Source organism: Desmodus rotundus, chromosome 1, assembly GCF_022682495.2.
Source record: "Desmodus rotundus isolate HL8 chromosome 1, HLdesRot8A.1, whole genome shotgun sequence".
In the NCBI taxonomy this organism is placed as follows: Eukaryota; Metazoa; Chordata; class Mammalia; order Chiroptera; family Phyllostomidae; genus Desmodus; species Desmodus rotundus.
Window position 1 is genome coordinate 10,301,938 of NC_071387.1, and position 20,460 is coordinate 10,322,397.

The following is a 20,460-nucleotide window of genomic DNA, read 5'->3' on the forward strand; positions in this document are numbered from 1 at the left end:
CCCTGCTCCCTCAGTTTTGAAATGAGGTTTTTAGATCACTTCCTTCTTGAGAATTAAATGGATGAAACTGGCACCCAGTGAGCGCTTTTCTCCCCAGATGCCCCCCATCTCTACTGACCGCTCTGTAAGGGAGGAAGCTGTTTTCATCAGGCAGTGGGAGCTGATTGCTACATCTCCTGGGACTGGGGAGTTGTGAGTTTTAGCAGGGCAGCCTGGAGGGGGTGATGCCTAAACCACAGGGTAAATGATGCATTGGTAGTAGAAGATCTAGACAGTGACGGGCCCCAGTGGAAAGTCCTATGCTGCAACCTTTAGCACGTCTGGCTTATGGCTAGGAGAAAGGTCACTTCAGTGTTGCCTCTGCTTCTGGGGGATGGGATCCAAAGATACACAGCAGGCAATTTGGAAAATGAATTTTATTCATGTCATGAGAAACAGCTGCCATGAGTCAAGACCTGGATGGAGACAGGGCTCTGGTGGCTTCCAACCAGTGGCCTGGAGAAAGTCCACCTCTTCTCTCTATATCCTCAAAACAGGGTCTAAGTTGGGGGTCCAAAAAAGAACACCCACCTCCTTGCTCCCTCAGTGCAGGAGCAGATTCAGGCAATGCGTTCTTATTAGACATTAGATTCTCCTGCTCTGTGAATGTCTCCCCGAACAGGAAAATGAATCAAATCACCATTCTAGACGTTCAGACCAGGACTGATCTAGCATACCAGCCACTATTTTGAATCAGCAACCAGGAACAGAACATTCTGAATCGGCAATCAGAAAGTCAACATTCTTTGCAGGGGTTCCCCAGAATTCTAGAATGCAAAGTAAGAGCTCCTAACTTTCTACATGGTTTCATCAGGAGCTCCACATTCTAGAACACCTATATTCCAAGTCAACCAGAAATCTGACATTCTAGGTTGTCAACCAGGAACCCAGTTTTCTGGCATGCCAGTGAGAACCACTTCAAACATTCTGGATGGTTAACCAGGAATTCAGGATTCTAGGATGACAAGACCACAATATTCCAGATAATTTATGAAAAACACAAAGTTCTAAATGTCAACCCTGATCCTCTCTGTGCCATACTAGAAACCTGACGTTTAAGACAATTAACCCTGGCCTCAGCATTCTGGAAAGACAAGCGCAAAGCTCCACCCTCCGGAACGCTGCCGCCCTGCCCCCTCAGAGCTCTGTGGACGGCCGTTCCACACCAGCTCCATTGTCCTGGTGGGGGTCGGGTACACGGAAGGAGACATAGGGACAAGTCTTAGAGTTGAGGCAAACCAGCTTCTTCAGTGTGGCCGTCTTGACAATGTTGAAGCCCATCTCGCCACCAAATGTGCTCGACTTCCAGTACTCTGGAGAACAGATGGGATTCCCTAAGAGGCCCTTGAGAGAAAAGGGAGCCCCAATCTCTATCATACTCTCCCCAAAGATGGAGTTTGGATGGCACTTCTCAAGAAGCAGTCCTGGGTAGAACTCCAAAGCATCGATGTCTCCATATAGCTCCTCCAACTCAGCTGCCATCTCCGTCTCTCCTACAAGGGGGAGAAGCTAGAGTCAGTATCACGATGCCTTCCATTAAGGTTAATCTGGGGTGGGAGGGGACTTCTAGGTCCACCTTTCTCTGGGGAAAATAAGGGACTTCAGAAGAACAGTCTGAGCAGATGCCCTAAAATCTGGCCTGGCTGGCTGATCCTTCTCCAGGGCTGTATCCGAGAAGGAATTGGCTACCGAAGATGACATCAAGGGCCTGGATCGGCCACCAAACAGTGTGACCTTGAGCAACTCATCTTACTTCTCTGTGCCCTAATTACCTGATCATTACAGCAGGGAGAAGCTACCCATCTTGTTTCCTTCATAGGCAGAATTAAGGCCTTATCCTGGTCTAAGAGCCTGCATCCTACTGGAGTTCAGAGATGTAGTGTAACTTGCCCGCACTCACAGAGACAGACTGAGTGATTGAGTTATTTCTGCCTCTCTGGACTGTCACAGGAGATGGACATTGAACTTCCCTGCTTGTTTCCCCAAATCCACCCTCCACAGGGCACTAGTGCATAGTCACAGGTCATGTTACACCCTTGTCAAAACCCTTCAGTGGCTCCCCATTGTCTGTGACAAGGGTTCCCAAATTGGGCTGCCCAACAGCTGTGGATGAGCGACAACAATAACATACACACACACACAGAGTCTTGGGCACCCCCAGGCCTACTGAACCAGAATCTTAGAGAGACATCTAGGATTTGGTATTTTTAATCAGTTTTTTAAGCAATTCTTAGGTACTAGTCCACAAATGGGTATTTAGGATCCACTAGACAGAATAAACCCCAAAATCCTTAGCATGTGATCCAAGATTCTATACAATTTGGCCCCAACCTCCCATCCCTACCCCTGCCCCCCCCACAGAAGCTCCTTGCTCCAGCCACACACACAACTGTTCTCCCTAGTACACTCATTGCTCGTGACCTCTGTGCTGTTCACTCTCTGTTCCTTTCCCTAGAATGCTCTTCCCTCTATTTTTTACCCAGAAAATCCTTATTTATCCTTCATACCCAGAAGCCCCCTTCTTTCCCTCATTGGGGTTATTTGCCATCCACACCCCCTGTAATCCCAGTCACAGTGCTGACCGCATGTTTCCTCGATGTCTTCCCCCGCTTCAGTGCAAGTCCACCGAGGGCAGGGACCGTGTCCAGGAAACAGCTGCTCACCTGTGAACTCCTGGAAGGAGGTGTAGGGCTTCATGCCGAACCTCTTGCGGTACTCATTGAAGGGCTGCAGCCGCAGCTCTCGGGATTCTTGGATGACGCCCACAGCCACGTGCAGGATGTGCTGGTCTATGTTCCTACCCCCACCGATCTGCCAAGAGATAAACACAGCTGTGGCCTGAGAGCCTGGCCAGAGCATCCTCGAAAACAACTTCAGGCCGGGAGTCCTCCCTGAGCTGGGACGGAGAGCATGGCCCAACTCTGCCCTCACCGTGCTGGGAACCTGGTGCCGGGTCTGCCCACTGCCGTGCCTTCTCAGCAACCCCTGTGAGTCTCAGCTTCCTCATCTTTAAAATGTTGAGTGGGCTAGGGAGACCACTGCAGTAACTCTACAACCCTCTGAATTTAGGTGGGAACTCCCAACTTCTTCTTAAGGAAGGTTCTGGAACTACTAGGTTCAGCACCTAAGACTTTGCAGAAGAGATGGCCAGTATTGCCACAGCCAAGAGCTCAAGCAGAGGGGACAGGCAGTCCCGCTCTGGAAGTGAAATTTGGCGGGACAGAAGGCTCTCCGAGCTGGCAAGGGTTAGCCACAGCAGGATGGACGAATATTAACTCCAGAGGCCAAAACATTAGGGCTTTCCTAAGATAGTTTTAAAATTATACCTGACAGAACTGACGTGTCTGTCACTCTCTGAATCAGTCCCTATCTAGGCTACAACAGTCATTATCTAGGAGAAGCAGGGATGTTTCATCTTTTAAGGAATTCTGCCAGGGAACCTATTTCTATTGCTTCCCATCCCGTGTCATAGTATTGAGATGCAGCCAGATTTGCCAAGCACCCAGCATGAAAAAGTGAGTCCTGGAGACCAGCCGCCACTAGGCCTCGGGGCTAGCAGGCAGGAGGACAGCATATCAAGTCGCTCCTTCCAGACCAGATAAATCCACTCACGGGAACACAGGTGACTAGGGCTATTTCTTCTTCCTTCTACCAAGCCTCTGGGAGGACAATGGTCATAAGCCAGCAAGGGCAGAGCTGAAACCTTGCCATGAAAACTATGATATATAAACAAATTTAGCCTAACTAACTTTGGAGTTTACCTTCAAGACCAGTAGGGTAACATGGTATCCTGTGAAGGGAGGGACCATAAGGGTTCGAAGTCCAGGTAACCTGGTGAGGTAAAGAAGGCTCCAGAAAAAAAATCTGATTCGTAAATATTAAGGAGCATTGGTCTAAAGAAAGCTCTGTTGTTCAAGATGAATTGATAATGTTAATGCTTAGGAAGGAGTTCTGTTTGGGTCAAACGAGTATAACTGGATGGGAAAGAGGAAGAGCATATTTGGGTGAAACCACACACCTTGGACCAAAGCTAGCAGCAGCCGGCACGGATCTCAGCCCGACCATTTAACCCATGGGGCCATTGTGGTTGACTTGGTGCCCCAAAAAGATATGTTTAAGTTCTAACGCCCAGAACCATGAAGAATGTGACCTTATTTGGCACTAGATGTATGTAAGAGGTTATACTCTAGGAGGCTGACTGATGTCCTGATAAAAAGAAAAACCAGGGACACAGGGAGAACACCAAGTTGGAGCGGTAATTCTTTTACAAACCAAGGAACACCAAGGCTTGCCAGCAGCCACCAGAAGCTGAGAGACAGGCAGGGAGCAGGGTCTCCCCTGGAGCCTTCAGGGAGAGCATGGCTCCGCTGACACCTTGATTTTGGATGTCTAGCCTCCAGAACTATGAAAGAACAAATTTCTGCTGTTTAAAGCCACCTAGTTTGTGGTCCTTTTGCAGCCCTGGGAAACTCATACAGGGACCTTGGGCAGATTACTGAAGCTAGTCTCAGTCTCTTCCTATGCAAAACGGGGGCGGAAAGAGTGTCCACCTGATATGGTTGTGAAATAAGCGAGATAAACCATGCAAAGCAGTTATCCTGTGGTAACCGCAAGATGTAGCTTTGTGTGGCAATTATCGAAGGAGCCTGGTTTTATCACTTCCCACACTCTCTTCAATGTCCCGAGAGTTGGCACACTTCTGCCCTGTGCCAGAACACAGCAGGACTTTTCACACATGTCATCACGGTCATTCCTTAAAAATTCCTTGGAAACCACGAAGCTCCACACAAGAGCTATTGTCTCCGTGTGTGGCTGTGTCCTCACAGAGAAGAGAGGCCATAAAGCAGCCAGCAGCTGCCCACTGGCGGCAGCATATGCTAATTTCAGTCAAATTACCAGGAGGAAACGTAAATCCACATGGTGCCACAACTTCGTGATAGGGCTTAGGGACAAGGATTAGAGAGCAACGTGTGTGTGGGTGGGGGAGCTACAGTGAAGGACGTGGGAGCTTTCAGACATGGGGACAAGGAGATTTAGGAGGAAGCTGGCTAGGAATTCCGGGGGGAAAGGCTATAATAGTTTGCTAGGGTGGCCATACCAGAGTGCCACCAACTGGGCAGCTTCAACAACAGACATTTATTTCCTCACAGTTCTGGAGGCTCGAAGTCCAAGGTCAAGGTATCCACAGGGTTGGTTTCATTCCAAGGCTGGGAGATGGCCGTCTTCTCCCTATGCCTTCCCCCTGTGCACACCTCTTCTCTTAAGGACACCAGTCAGACCAGGGCCCACCCAATGGTCCCATTTAAACTTAATGCCCTCTTTAAAGACCCTGTGTCCAAATACAGCCACACTCTGAGGTGCTAGGGGTTCAGACTCTCAACATAGGACTTGGTGGGGAGGACATTCAGCCCGTAACAGTGGCCTCTGATTTAATGAAGACCTAGTACGTGCGGGCACCTTCACATGCACTACCATGCCCCAAATGTCCTCCTGGTCCTCGGATCGCTGTGCCCTTGTCCCCTCCATCCGGAAAGCAATCACCCCTGCTATCAACACTACCTCTTTCCCTGGGAGGTGCCTATCCAGCCCTCGGGTCTCTGCTCAAACATCACTTGTCCGCAGTCCCCACCTCTGGCTCAGAAGCCCCACTCCAAGTCCCTGGAGCACTGTGGACTCAGAGGGTTTTTGTGGATTGTAGTTCCTAACATGCTTTTTTTAAAAAATAATAATAATAATAATTCACATCAGAGAATCACTTGGCCCAGGGCCTGACAGGTAACAAGTGCTCAGATGATGTTAGCTGTCATATGACCATTTTCTTTTCCAAAGTTAAGCACCAAAAGGACAAGCACCGAGGAACCACACTGATCTAGGTCACCACTGCATCCCCTGTAGCTGGAGCAACACCTGGTACTCCCAGGCAAACAAAAGGGCAAGAGAATGAACGCAGGCACACTCACAGCTGTCCTGCAGGGGTGACACTGACCCCACTTTTCATAAAAGAAAACTGGGATTTGGATCCAGGTATATAGGGTCCCAGAGTCCCCCTGGCCTCACCAAGGCTCCTCCGGGGCTTACCCGACCAGCGCTCTGGCGAGAGAAAGCGTCCACCAGGGCCTCGACCCCGTAGTCCACGAGCATGGAGGTGTTGAACAGGAACTGCTCGTAGCTGTAGACCTGGGAGCCCACCTTGAAGGAGTCAGGCATGAGTGGGTGCCAGTGGTAGAGCTGGTTGAACTCCATGGCGATGCGGTTGCGGTACTGGAACTGGGCGCCAAACAGCAGCTCTGGGTTGAACTTGAGCTGCAGGAAGTAGCCACTCAGCTGCTGCACATACTCCTCAATCACAATCTTGATGGTCTCCCCTGGGAGAAAGGTCAGTGGAGCGCAGTGAGTCAGCCACCGGCTTGGGCAGGCCAGTTCATGAAGAGCGCTTGCTTTTTGCTCCTGTATTGCTGTTATTGTTGTTTAGTTTCATTTGGCTACATTTACTTGCCTTTTTGGTTCAGGGTGTGGAAATGGGACTTTCTGTCTCTGGATGGACTGATGTCCCAAGATAAGAACCGCCAGCGGCTTCTGCATTCCAAAGGGAGGCCATGGGTCTAGCTAACCCGGACATGCACAAGAAGTGTCTGAGAGCTAGTTCTGGGACCCTGGAGTGACTGCCCTCCCACAGCCCAATAAAGGAAGTCGGAGAGGCCACAGAAGATGGGAAAGCAGAGGTTAACTTAGTGAGGGCGCTTGGGGTGCTTGTAAGGGGAGTGGGGGAGGGGAGGAGGATTTGGAGGAGACCCCTCTGAACAAAGCTGCAGCAGCAAGAGAGGGACACTGAGGGCAGAAGGTGACTCTAGTCCCAAATACATTCCTTACACGGTCTTACATATCAGAATTCCTGCACACAGAGCTTCCTCTGCTCCCTCAGTAACCAGTTACAAAGCAAAGAGCCAGGGAAAAAACAAATTGAACATTCCATAACAGAATGAAAACCGGTCACCTAGGTGTTAAAAGAAACGGCTATTTTGGCCAATTAGCCATTAGACAAATGGGCATTTGGCGAATTGATCTGGACCCATTGGATTTGCAGTAGGCAGGGCTGGGTCCAAATCCTGGCCTCACCATTTCTAGCCACCTGCGCTGGGGCCCAGTTACCTAGTCTCTGAACTTCACCTGCTGGACCTGTGAAATGTGTGGTATAATAACATCAGTACAGTAATATTCACAGGGTCCTGGGGAGGCGTAGAGAACAAAAGCATCTAACCTGCATGGCACAGGGCCTGGCACAATAGGGAGTCAGCTCACGTGGGCGAGAAGCAGGAGCACCACGTGCAGGTGTGAGGGGAGAATGGCCTCCCCACACCCGTGTGTTCACAAAAGATCAGACTAAGGCTTGCAACCCTGCCCCACTCACGAATGAGCTCCCCTTGTAATGTGGCAGAGACAGCACAGACCTCGGTGACAGCCAGATCTGGTTCAAGTCTTCCTCTGCTGAGGGGTCTTGGAGAATTCCCTTGACCTCTCTGAACCTTATTTTTCACAAGAGTAATCACATCTGGTTCATAAGGTTTTCGGGAAGGGTTAAATGAGGTGCTGGATACACAGCTTCATCCCCTTTGGTCATGGTTTGGCCACAGCTTTACCACCAGTCAGTATGCTGGGCAGCCTCCAGCCACAAACATGCCCTCTCTGGTCAAGGTCTCTGCAATGCTGGCACTTCAGAACCAGCCCCTCCTTCTTCCTTAAGCTGTACCTACTCCCAGTGCCTGGCTCTTCCAGGCTCCATCGAATCAGGCACTATATCTGGGACAGCCATGCCCAGGGAACCAAGCGGTGGGGGAAGGGGGTTACGGGTGATTCAGAGCGAACTCGGCCTGGAGGGGTATAAGAAGCCAAGCTCCTCGGCAGGAAACCATCTGACATTTTCCACTGCAGACTCGCCCCCGTAGGGGACACAAAAATATTCTGTCCCTGAGTCACCTACAAGCTACCAAACTCCAGGAAGGCACATACATGCAAGGCAGGAAACGTGAGGATTTCTGAAGGCTGGAGAAGCGGGGGTTTGACCCGCACTTGCTGGGGGTGTCACTGTGTGCATCTGGGTGCAGTACAGTTGGGAAACTGAGGTTTGGGGGGGGCTGATGAAACTGGCTGCAAGTCACACATCTAATAGTCGGCCATCACAACCATCCATGTCATTTTCTGAGGGCCTACTGTGAGTGGGGTGTTTCCCCTCCCTGACAGCAACAAGTCCACACAACCACCATTATCCCCAATGCCCAGGTTTGGAAACTGAGGCTCCCAGAGAGGAAGGGGCCTGCTGTGGGTCTCATAGCTAGTAAGTACGAGATCTAGGATTCTAATCCCAGCTCTCTGTCCCCAAGCCCTCCACCCCCAGCTTCTCAGGACAGAGGGGACGACCTTTCAGGACAGGGCAGGTTTGGAGTCCTCACCGATAAGGATGAGACGGGCTGTCTGGAAGAGCTGCTCGTCTCCCCAGGTGGGGTGCTCGGCCTTCAGCAGGTCACACACGCGGTTGTGCTCACGCAGCCAAAGCGTGGCATAGAGCATGAGCCCGGGAAGCAGGCCAAACACCTCCTGGCCCACGGCCATCTGGCTCTGGGGCGGAACGCCCTGTGGGTAGTGCATCAACACAGGCGCCTCTTCCACCGACGGTGGGTACATCTCTCCGTCCAGCATCTGAAGGATAGGGCCACCTGGCAACCTGGGGATGGGGCAGGGCGCCTGCACCTACCACAACTGACACCCTCCTGCTCCTGCTTAAAGCTGCCCGTGTCACACAGGGTACCTGCCTGTCCTCCCTAACCAAGACCTGTTGATTCTACCTCCTAAATCTCTCCTAAAATAGGTCCCTTTCCCCCTGTCCCCACCACCACCATCAGCTGCCAACCTGCCATCCTCTTCCACCCTGTCTGCTCTCTAAGCCACCCCTACTCTTCCTCCTGCCCCCTAGGCAGTCCTTTCTCAGCACTGCAGCCAGAGCAGCCCTTTAAAAAAATCCACATCTCACACCACACCCTGGCTTAAACCCCTTCCAAGTCCTCTCTCTGCTCTTGGCAAGAATCAGAAATACTTAGCACAGCCCACAGCTGTCTCTACCCTCACCCACCACCATTCAGGTGTCTGGGAGCACCTTCCTTACTTCACTCCCTCCGAGTCCTTCTCCAGGCCTTGGCACATGCTAACCTGCAGCCCTTTCCCTTCTGACTATCCCTGTGTCCTCCTCAAACTTCCCGTGACTCTTGGTGTAGTCGTAACCCCGCAGGGAAGACTAAACCCCCTAGGGAAGACTTCCCCGTCCTGAGAGCCCTCTCAAAGCTTCTCCCTTGGTGGCAGCTATCAAAAGTGTGATCAATTACATGGCAGTTTCTTCATTCACTTAATAAATATATACTATGTGCTGAGTACCATTCTTAGCCTTAAAGATTCAGCTGTGAACTTCTTTTTAGTTTGGTTTTCGTTTGTTCAGATTTTCATGGCCCAATATGGTAGCCACTCCACGTGTAGCTGCCAAGCCTTAGAAATGCGGCTGGCGTGCATGAAGAACTGAATTTTTTATTTTACCTAATTTGGATTTAAATTTTGGAAAATCTTTATGTGCACTTAGAACAACTAGGGCGTGTGGATCTACTTTTTCAACTGTAGATTTTATGAAATCTAAATACAGATGAGACATCCCCAGTGAAAATCTGGCAGCCAAATTGAGACATGCTATGAATGTAAAATACATATCCAATTTCTAAGATTTAGCATTAAAAAAGAATGTGAGATATTTTGTTAATAATTTTGGTATTCATTTCACATTGAAATGATATTCTGGACATACATGGGGTTAAATGAAATGTATCATTAAAATCAATTTTACATGTTTCTTTTTACCTCTTTTAATGTGGCCACTAGAACAGTTCTAATTACATCTGTGGTTCACATCACATTTTTATTGGACAAAAAGACCTCATGGAACTGACATCCTAGTGTTTGCGTCTGTGGCCGCTGAGCGGCCGTGACTTCCCTGGGGGCAGGGCCCATAGTTATCACAGTCACTGTTCCATAACCAGTGCCGGGCACATCAGGTGCCCAGGTCACGTGGTGGCAAAATTAAATGAACAAAGGCAAACTGGAAATGCCCATCTTCTATCGAGCCCTACAATCTATCTCCAGGACAGCGTGAGAGGCCATTTTTTTTGTTCCTTGTCTGCATCTCTGGCCTGGCATCTTCTCCTAGGGTTTATTGTCTCTCTTCCTCTCCCACCAGCTCCTGCAGCTGGCCCTCTCAGGACACCCACCAGGGCCCCCAACAGCCTCTGCCAGGGAAGACCTCAGTGGAAGGCCCTTCCTAAAGCACCATCCCCATGTCCAGCACTACCTGGTACTTGAGTTTCCCATCCTTAAAGAGTCGCAGCTGATACTGACGGTCCAGATTGTCTCCATAAATATGGCCGAGGTCTACCTGAGTACAGAGAGAGGGTCCACTCAGATTATCAGGAGGTCCTACCCGACTGCCGACAATGTGCATGTGCCAGGTTATGTCCAGAGAAGCCCTGAGCCCCTCCTAGGTACTCACCCCATGACCCAAAGCCTTGGTAAAGCCAGGACCCATCTTGCCAGAAGTTTTGAAGAACTGGTGGGTGAAGTGTTGTGCAAAGAAGGCGAACATGAGGTTGGTGCCTTGGGGGTCAGGTATGAACTTCCTCCTGAGCAGGAAGCGGCGGCTCAGGAGCTGGGCATCTGGTAGCTGCTTCTTCCCTGGTTGGGTCCGTGGGAAGGAACGGTAGCTGTGTCCTCTCTGCATCTTCCCCCAGGGCTGCTGGGCTCCTCAGACCAGACTGGTCCGTGCAGGAAGCCCAGGGCACTTTCTACAGGACCACCTCCCTCCCACCAGATGGCCCCTGCACTTCCTCTACCAAAAGACCCTAGAAGTATATCTGGGTGAAGTGGCATGATATCTGGAATTTGTTTTTCAATACCCCATAAAAAAATAAGGTGAGAGAAGATAAATGAAATAAGATCGGCAAATTGCAGACAAGTCTTGAAACTGGAAGATGGATGCATATGAGATCATTTTACTTCCCTCTTAACTTTGTGTATGTTTGCAACTGTGAAAAAGATCATGAAAAAGAAAAAAGAAAGAAAAAACAAAGAAACAAAAGAACTTGGACTTCCCAGCCCTGTGTCTGAAATGAGCTAAGACGTTCACAAACCATGTGAGCACAGGGAAGTCGTTTCTTCTGTCTGAACCTTGACGTGCTCATCTCTAAACTAGGGCAAATGAAACCTGTTTGATGCATGGGTTGGAGGCATGCATGAGATAATGTAGGCATGACAGAGAATGGTGAGGTGGGATCTTATAAACCAAGGGTCAGCAAACTTGTCCCCTAGAAGTCCAGGTAGTCATTATGCAAGGTTGTGCTAGCATAAGGCCTCTGTCACACCCACTCAGCTTTGCTCTTGTAGCAGAAAGCAGCCACAGACACACTTAGTGAGTGTGACCGTGCTCCACTTAAGCTTTATTTACCAAACAGGGGTTGGGCTGGATTTGGCCCGCAGGCTGGAGTTTGCCAACATATTTTAAATGATGCCATTCTTTCTCTGTCTGGGGTAAAGATAACAAGTCACCTTGAAGCACGTGTCTGTCATTATGAGGATAAATGTAGATAAATTCCTTAATTACCTCAAAATCAGATGGGTTGGTGCCCCATGCCCTCACAAAAATGATTGAATTTCTGTGTTCTGGTAAAGGCATCCTTTCATAACCCCTCATGTGAGGCCCAGTGTTGAAAGTTCAAGACCAGTGGACCGACTCTTTGGATGGAAATGGCTGACTGGTTTCCTCTAGCAGGCAAGGATATCAAGCACTCCCAAGAGGGAACATGGACCAGGTACCAGCGAAGAGGTGACATAGCCAAGAAGCCCTGCGAGGCCCAGCTATTCTGGCAGAATGGTCATGCCTGGGGAATAGTAGTTACACATAAGTGCAAACCATCAGCATAGTGCCCTTGGGGCCCAAGTAAGGATATCTGTACGTTTGCACGCTTTCAACCTGGGAAAGCACACAACTCTGGGGCTGCGCAGGACCAGGGCTCAACAGCAACACCATGTGGTGGGAACTGATGTGATGGCAGTGACGGACAGATGCCTCTCTTGTCCTCTCTGTTCTTGAAGCAGAAATGATGGCTCCGAACTGGGTAAACTCTCAGGTTTTGGACGGTCAGGAGTGGAGTAGGAAGAAGGCCTTAGTTAGGAGAAAGACCCCTGGCAGTGAGACCGAGTGGGGTTTGTGCAACTAAAAACAAATCTGACTTTATATGTAAACTGCACCGATGAAGCATGTAAAGCTATTTACATTAGTGAAGAACCAAATAAAAAGCACACTATTACTTCCTGCCTACATTTAAACTTTTAAGTCACTTCCATTCCAGCAGGATTCCCCTCCCCCCTCCTTTCAGTGGACAAGGTGCAGGCAAAGAGGCACCTGGAAACGTGGGAACACTCATCTGACTCTGCCACTGACTTCCTAGGTGACCTCAGGCGAGGCCGTCCACCACCCTCTCCTGTCCTCATTCTCCAGCCCTGTCCTCGTCCCTGGTTCTGTCACATGTCTTGCCTTGGTCCACCTAGCTCTGAAATGGGTCAACGACCCCTCTTCTTCCTGCTTTTTCTCAAAGAGGAGAGCTGAGCATCTCCTGTGATCCCCAGCCCCTGACCCTGCCTCCATTACCTTTGGTCCCCATGGGGGTGGGGCAGTCTTGGGGCACAGAGGGCAGAACTCGAGTGTAATAGCTCACGTTGGAGAAGGACTCCCAGCTGATGTAGTCGTGTGCTAAGTTATAGGTGGGGGGGCTGGGGATAAGGCTGGAACGCACTGTAAAGGCAAAGACAATGGTGACCAGGGAGTTCCCACCTCCGTCACACCCCCCTTTGCCCCCTCTTGGGTTGGACTTGTTTAATCTGGCATCATAGAGTCTCCCCACCCGCTGCCCTTATCAGATGCCAAGAACTCCAAGAACCAGCAGGATTTCTTGCTCCCCAGGATTGGGGGGTGGGGAGGCTTGTCTCCACCCACCTGTGAGTACCAGGCGCATGAGCGCGTCTCGGATGAAAGTGGCATTGACAAACTCCCAGAACCAGCGCCCGTGTGTCAGCAGGAAGTGGATGAAAGAGGGGCTGGGCCGCAGTGAGTTCCGGAGCCAGGTCCACAGCTCAGCTGCAGAGGCGGTGGGAGCCACTCAGTCAAGCCCTCCTGGCAGGATGGGCATAGCCAGACTGGGGGATGGGAACTGGGAACCAGGGCCAGGATGGAACAGGGTAGAACACCTGGGGCGGGGGTAAGGATGGAGTCCTGGGAGTGGTGACACGTGGCAGAGCCAGAACCAGGTGTGAGGACAGGGGCCGGGGCCAGGGAAGGAGGTTGGGGCTGGGCAGTGAAGACTCACCACAGAGGTCAGAGGGGTGTCAGAGATCAAAGGCAGGCAAGGAAAGAGAATGGGCCCATGGCCAGTAAGGAGGGCAGGAAGTGGGGGTCTCAGAGGATGAGCCCCAGGAAGCAGGAAAGGCCCAAGATAGAAGGAGTCGGGGCTGGAGGCCCAGCTCACGGATGGTGCAGTTGGGGCCAGAATAGCCGGTGCGGGTGCAGTCACACTGGTAGCGGTCAAGGCCAAAGCGGACACAGATGCCCTGGTGCTGGCATGGGAAGTAACAACAGGGGTTCACTGTGGAAGAAAAACAGAGATCAGAGACCACCCCGGGATGGCCTTTCATGGGGGCCAGAGGCATGGACTCAAGTGGCAGCTCTGTCCTAACTCATGTGACTTCAGTGTTCCCCTAAGGGCCCTCTCTGAGCAGACAGCCCCCAGCCCTGCTGCTTCTAGGCCCTGCTCTGGGTCTGCATGTGACCTACATCAGGGCCCCCAGAGGAAGTCTCCCCTCCCTCCCTGCTGCCACCAACAGGTGGGGGGTGGGGGTGAGGGGGAAGAGTCCAGGCCCCAGGCTGTAGCATCGAAGGCTAGGAAACAGCTGATAAGACCCTGCAGCCACAGGCTTCTAGAATGTTCACTTCCTGCCAAGCCTAGTACCCAGGGCAGGGTTTGTGAGATTCAGAAATGGGCAAGGATGGGGGTGGTTCTCCCAGACCAGTCTCCAACCTCTGGGCACCTGGACAGTAGGAGGAAGAGACTGCCCGCCAGCCGTCTATTTTTGCAAAACAGAAGGACAAGCAGCTACCATAATGTTCCCCTGTAGAAGGGGAAACTGAGGCCAGATAAGGGGACACCCAGGCAAGTCACCCAGCAAGTCATACCAGACCAACTGCCCATCCCTTCACTTCCAGTCCACCTCACAGACTCAGCCACCAAGTCCAAGGCTACATGTTTCCAAGGACCCTGCAGACCAAGTGTGGGTTTGAGGGGAGTCTCAGCTGTCTCTGCTTTCATTCCCAAAGGCCCAGCTTTCACCCACTTGGCAGGGTTTCAAGAGGTGGAGAAGGGAGGTGGGTCTAGGCTCTAGGATCTCAAGGTAGGTCAGGGACCAAGGGAAAGGAGACATGTGCTTGGGAAAACCTACTGAGACAGTGAGTAGAGAGCTCTGGCATCAGCCCCCTGGTTCCTGGAGAAATCCCCACCAGGAAGTCCCTCCTGTGTCTAACCCAGGTCTTGCCCACCACAGTCCCCTTGCTAAAATCTTCATTGCTTCAGCAATTCTTCAGGAGCAAAGTCAGAGGCTCCTCAGAGCTCACCCAATGCTTGTTCAATGCTTGGCAAGGGAAACCGAGGCTCCGAGAGAGGTAGAGCTTTGGCCAAGGACACAGAAGGGAGCAGGGCCCTCCTACAGACCCAGGACTCCTGGCTCCTGGCAGGCCTCCTTCCCCAGCCTCCCTCAGGAAGACGCCAGGCTCCCCTCTGCAAACACACTTCCTTATCTGAGCCCAGAGCCAACGTTACAGGGAACTTGTATTCTGTGTGCAACTGATTATGGGGGGGGTCAAGAGGATAGCAAAGGGCTGGAGAAGCCTGAGAAGTCATCTCAGGGTGCTGTGATTAGAGGGCATGACCCTGGGCATGGCCCGACCCCTCCTCCCTTCACATCATGAGGCCTGAGCAGCAGGGTCCTCCCAGCCCCCAGCTTGGAGAGGGCCTCAGCACCACCACCCACCACCTCCCCTCAACACACACCACACACACATGAGCAAGAAACAAATCATAAGAATCATGCAAATAATTTTGCTTAAAACCTGGCGACTCCTCCCACCCCCACACTGGCATCTTTGTGACCCCTGCAGGGGTATAGGAAGGAGGGGCCAGTGGAAAGGAAAGACAAAGGCCTTATCAGGCTGACACAGGCAGACTCGCAGGCAAGACCCAGGGCAGGAACCTGGCAGGACCCAGCCTCCCCCTCCCACGACCGCAGGCCCAGAAACGCCAAGCAGGCCCAGGGACATGGAACTCTCCTCATTGGTCCCTCCTGCTTAGGACACTGTTCACAAGGTTGTTCCAACTCATTCTGTGGCAGCCCTGCCCCTCAGTCCCAAAGTCAAAAGCTCGTCTCCCTTTACTCAGACTGCTGCTCCTCCCTAACAAACTCCCTCCAAGTCCACCTGACCCCCTGGCTGAGCCCAAGTCTTGCCTCCAACAGCCTCCCCTGAATATCCACACTTCATCTTCCTATTCTCTCCCATCCTGGCTCCATGTTCCAACTCAACCAGCTCTTCTCCACCACAAGTCCCCAAGAGAAGGGGCCACACTTTCCCCAACTTTCTCTTGCAGGCACACAGCTGGAGCTCAGCCCAGGTCCTGGAGAGATCCAGCCACCCAGAAGATCTAGATGGGTTGGCCAGAGCTCAACAGATGTTTGTAGAATTAATAAAATGAAGCTGGGAAACAGGCTACCTCAAGCTTGGCCAAAGAGGGCTTTCATCTTCCCAGCCCAGGGCCACTGGCTTGGAATCTAGCTTGAAAACTCCCTGCATAGCCCTAGAGCCCTGTGTAGCAAGAGCAGAAAATGCCTGTCCTGCCAGGAGAGGCAGTGTGAGAGCTGAGGCTCCTCCCCGCAGGCTGGCTGTCCAACTTTCCATCCCTCCTCCCCGGATCTTTCCATAAACACCAGCTGCCCCAGGGCAGGAGAAGTTCTCCCCAGCAAGGACATCAGCTGCCTTTGGGGACCAAGGGTGTCAGGGTGGGCAGAGAGGAAACTGGGAGGCACTTTGCCAGGGGTGAGCCTGACCAGGCTGGGCTGTCTTGCCCATTCCCCGCTCAAGTTTACCTTCTCAGCACTCCCTAGAAGGGGGTGCTGAGAACTCCCTACCGCACATGAGATGTGCTGAAGCTCAGGAGGCAGGAGTCCACCCCAGGCCTGCTGCTTCAAAGTCACAGTGCCAAGACTTGAACTCCTTTCTCTCCCCTCCCTAGATTTGGGGGGGGGGGGGAATGGGGAGGAAGATTCACTTTGATCCATAGGCTGGGAATGATCCCAAGTGGGTACATTTGTCACCCTTCCATTGAGGTGGACCGGAAAATCCTAAATGAATGAAACCAGAACCCCTGAGGGATCACCATCCCCTGCCACAACCAGAGCTAAAGAAGGCTTCCCTTCAGTCTAACTTAAATCCTGCATGCTTTCAGGCCAGCCCAATTCTGGGCTCAGGGGAGGACACCTTGTATAAGAGACCATCAAGAAGGAGAACTGGGGAGGTACAGGCACCGAGTCCAATGTGTCTTGAGTTCCCACACCCAGCACAGGGCCAGGCACCAAGTAGGTGCTGGGAAAGATATGCCAGAGAGTAGCTGTTCTCTGCTGGCGCTGTGTCCTTGGGCAAGCCCCTTCCGTCCTCTGGACCTCGTTTTTTTGTGCATCCCAGGAAGAGGATGGAGCAGATGGCTCTGAGGAGACATCCTTTTGCACTCCCCCTTCTTCTCCGGTCTGGGCAGAGACGATCTGTCCCTCTCCATGATTCACACTGATGTGACTCCCCATCCCATCAGCAGACCGCCTTACAACTTGCCCTCACTGCGTCTTCAGGCCACCCCAGAGGGGAGCTTGATCAGCAGGCCCCTGTGGCACACATTCCCACAGACAAGGCCTGTCCAGGAGAGCCTGGCTCTGGAACCTTCTGTGGATTCGGACAAGGAAATGTCCCCCAGCCCAGGAGTCAGGGCTCTGGACACAGTCGAGGAACACCAAATCCTCCAGGGTGCAGAGGCGCCAGGTGGCAAGAGGATGGAATGAAATCCCCTGAGAATATTTAGAGAAACTCCAGGGACTTGGCAGCCACAGAGAAAAAAAAAAGACCTACAAGCCAGACCTGGGCTCCAGCCCCTACACCCTGCCAGGTCAGCAGCCAGAGGCCAGGCACCACCACACCAGGCCCCCACAGCTGGGCCACAGCTGGTAGAGTGCAGCTGGAGAGGAAGCCCCATTTGGGTCTGCAGCCACAGGCCCAGCTGGAACTGCAGATAGGAGGTGGCCAGCAGTGAGTAGCAGGGAGGCCTTGGCATAGGCTGGGTTCCCACCCCATGTGCCAGGGTCAGCTGGCCTCAGGGACCTCCACCTGACATCGAGGTTGTGCCCTATCCCTAGCCAAGGAGAAAGCACTGAGCCAAGTCCAGGAGCTGGAGGAAATGAACTTGAGCATTAAGGATCCCCTGGAACAACCTTGCCCTCCAACCTGGACTCCACCTCTGCCACCACACAAGAGACAGAAGCAACATTCTCCCCTGACACCTGCCCCCAGGTGTGTCTGCAGCCCTCGTGTCATGGGGGATCAGCCTTTGCTGCCCCTCCAGGGACAAATACAGACTTTCCACGCCTGATGCCCAGGCACCTAGGGCCTCAGTTCATTCATAGACTTGGAAGCACAGCCCAAACTTTCTGCCCCTGCACTCAACTTGTCCTCCATTCTTTCCTTGACCCTTGCAGCAGCCTCCTGATGTGTCCGCCTCCAGTCTCACCCCCAAGCCATCCATCCAACCCACTTCCACAGGGACCATCAAGCCCAAGGCCCTGCATTCAAAGGCCCTGGCAGCCAGCACCTTCCACTGCTCCCCATGCTGCCGTCTGCTTCCCACGGTTCAGATCCGTAGGCTTCAGCTCCTGTGCTGCTAGCAGAAAGACCCTCATGGAGTTTCACAGTGAAGGCTCACGGTATTTCCCCCCATTCACCACCTCCCCAGGGTCTACGTCACCAAGAAGCCTCCCCCAGTTCCTCCCACTTGAGAAGTAACTGCTCCCTCCCCTGAGCCCTGCGGTCATGGCCCTGCTCCCCTTGGATGGCAGCCTGTTGGCATCTCTGTCTCCTGCATCAGACTGTCAGCTCCTCCCAGCTCTGGGTCTCAGCTCCCACCAAAGACCAGCAGAAAGCAAACCTTTGGGGATATTTATGCATGGAGGGGGGGGACCCATTCTGTTAAAACGTACAATGATATAAAGATAAGTAGAAAAGGTAAAAACATGGCATAGACCATGGCTCACTGGGCCTTAGTGAGCAGAGGCAGGAAGACTGGCGGGCCAGCCCTGCTGACCTGCGGGGGCCTGGATGGGGCCTCAGAGGAAATGCTGAGCTGATCCAGGAGTTGACAAGACTACTCCCTGGGGCAGCCTGAGCAGGCCTGGCTCTGCTCTCCGAGTCTCAGACAACTGGGCTCACCCGGCTGGGCCTCAGAGCCCCCTCTGCAGAATGGGATTACCACACTTCCAGGGCTACTGCAAGCACCAAAGTGAGCCCCCACCGCTGGGCTTTGTGAACTGTCAAGAGCTGGCCACATGAGCCTTCCTCCTCTTCTTCCCACAAACTAGGCCTTTGCTCATACCCACACCCATGCCTGGAGCCCCCTCCATGCCCGCCCTGGCTTCCCCAAACGCCACACACTCGAACCCTCTCCTCCAGGAAACCTGGTCAGAGCACGCGGACATCGTTCTGCTGTCTTCTGAGCCCCGAGTCCCTGGAGCATCCCAGCGGGAAGCTCGGACTCTGCTCCCCACTCCCACCTCTCTTACCCCCGGTTTACAGATGGGAAATGGAGACCCAGAGAGGGATGGATCTCTCAGGGAGTCTGTGGGGGACACTGCGTCCAGCCTTGCACGTGTGCACACACGTGCACACACACAAGCAGTCAACTGGACGAGGGGGGCTGGCTGAGGGAGGAGCTGGATTCCTTCACTCGGTACATTGTACACGAATGGTCGTGGCCAGGGGTGCTGGAATTTTACCGGATCTGACTTCCCATGATCTTTGGGTTGATGAAACCAGTTCACTGTGGGGTGGGAGTGGGGGGGGGGCCGGGGGCGGAGCGAGGGGGACTCCTGGGAAGAGCTTGCAAAGTGCCTAAAGCCAGAGAGATTCAAGGGTTCCAGCCCTGAGCCCACCTTGTGCTGCGTGAGCTCGAGGGAGTTACGGCACCTCTCTGAGCCTCAGTTTCCTCATCTGCCCAGTGGGGGCCTCATGCGAGAGGATTTAAACCTCCAGGGAAGAAACCAGGTCTGCGTGGTATGCCGGGGTTCTCGCCAGGGGAGAACTTCTCCACCGGGTCTGGGAATCCGGATGGTCCCCGAAAGTTAGAGGCCGGAGAAAAGGAAGTAGGGAGCCTGCTTTCCCCGCGATAGTTTCGGATGCTTCCTCCGAAAGGGGGCCCCACAGGAAACAGCGGTGTTGTTGGGGAGCTGGGGGCCCAGAACAGGTGAGGGGCTGGAGAAGAGCTGTCCCTTCTCCCAAAGCTGACACGAGACTCCAGTCTGCCCTTTCCCCCAAAGAACCATGTGGTCTCCCGCTCCCCGACCCCCAGCACGGGCCACACTCCCCCGGCGTCTTCAGAGGGCCCCCTCTTGCTCCCCGGCACGGCGAGCAGAAAGGTGAAGCTGGGCCGGCCGCAGGGGAGAGGAGGAAGAAGAGTCAGGACGGGGGTGCAGGACCCGGGTCTCCCCGAGGGCAGGGAGGGGGCTGCCTACCTGGCGCGGGCTCCCCGGGGTCCACGAGCACCACCGGGGACGGTGACAACAGCATCAGGAGAAGCGGGAACCGGAGCCAAAGACTCTGCCCTGCGAGGGGAGAGAGAGGAAGGGCTGAACCTGTCGTTCAGGGCTCCGTGAGGAGGCAAAGAGGGTTCCTGGGGCACCAGGCCGGACTCACGGTTCATTTTGCTGCGGGGCGGCCGATGGGTGCCGGTGCAAACTGCTGGAACCTCGCGTGCGTCCCCAGCTCCGTGCCGCAGCTCTCCCGGCCCCGCCTGCCTGGCCCGCCCCCTCCCTACCCATCCCCTGGCCCCACCTCTCCAGCTAGCGGTCACCTCCGCCACCACCCACTCACTTCCTCTACTCTGGGTCCCAGCCAGGACACTTCATTAATTATTCTAGGATCGCCACTAAGGCAGTTTTTCACCCGAGATCCTTGAAGCACTGGAGCTTTCAAAGCCCAGTGGTGCC

At 53.1% G+C, this 20,460-nt stretch overlaps 1 protein-coding gene across 1 annotated transcript; it reads right to left on the minus strand.

Annotated features, from left to right (window-relative positions):
- Positions 1-398: 398 nt before the first annotated feature.
- Positions 399-20,228, minus strand: PTGS1 (prostaglandin-endoperoxide synthase 1). The gene is made up of 11 exons (XM_024562383.3): positions 20,168-20,228; positions 19,987-20,076; positions 13,647-13,763; positions 13,118-13,258; positions 12,773-12,916; positions 10,619-10,800; positions 10,421-10,504; positions 8,487-8,733; positions 6,118-6,404; positions 2,703-2,850; positions 399-1,532 (listed from the first exon to the last, which is right to left on the minus strand). The coding sequence occupies exons 1-11, from the start codon at positions 20,172-20,174 to the stop codon at positions 1,177-1,179; spliced, it is 1,803 nt and encodes a 600-aa protein (XP_024418151.2). The 5' UTR covers positions 20,175-20,228; the 3' UTR covers positions 399-1,176.
- Positions 20,229-20,460: the final 232 nt, after the last annotated feature.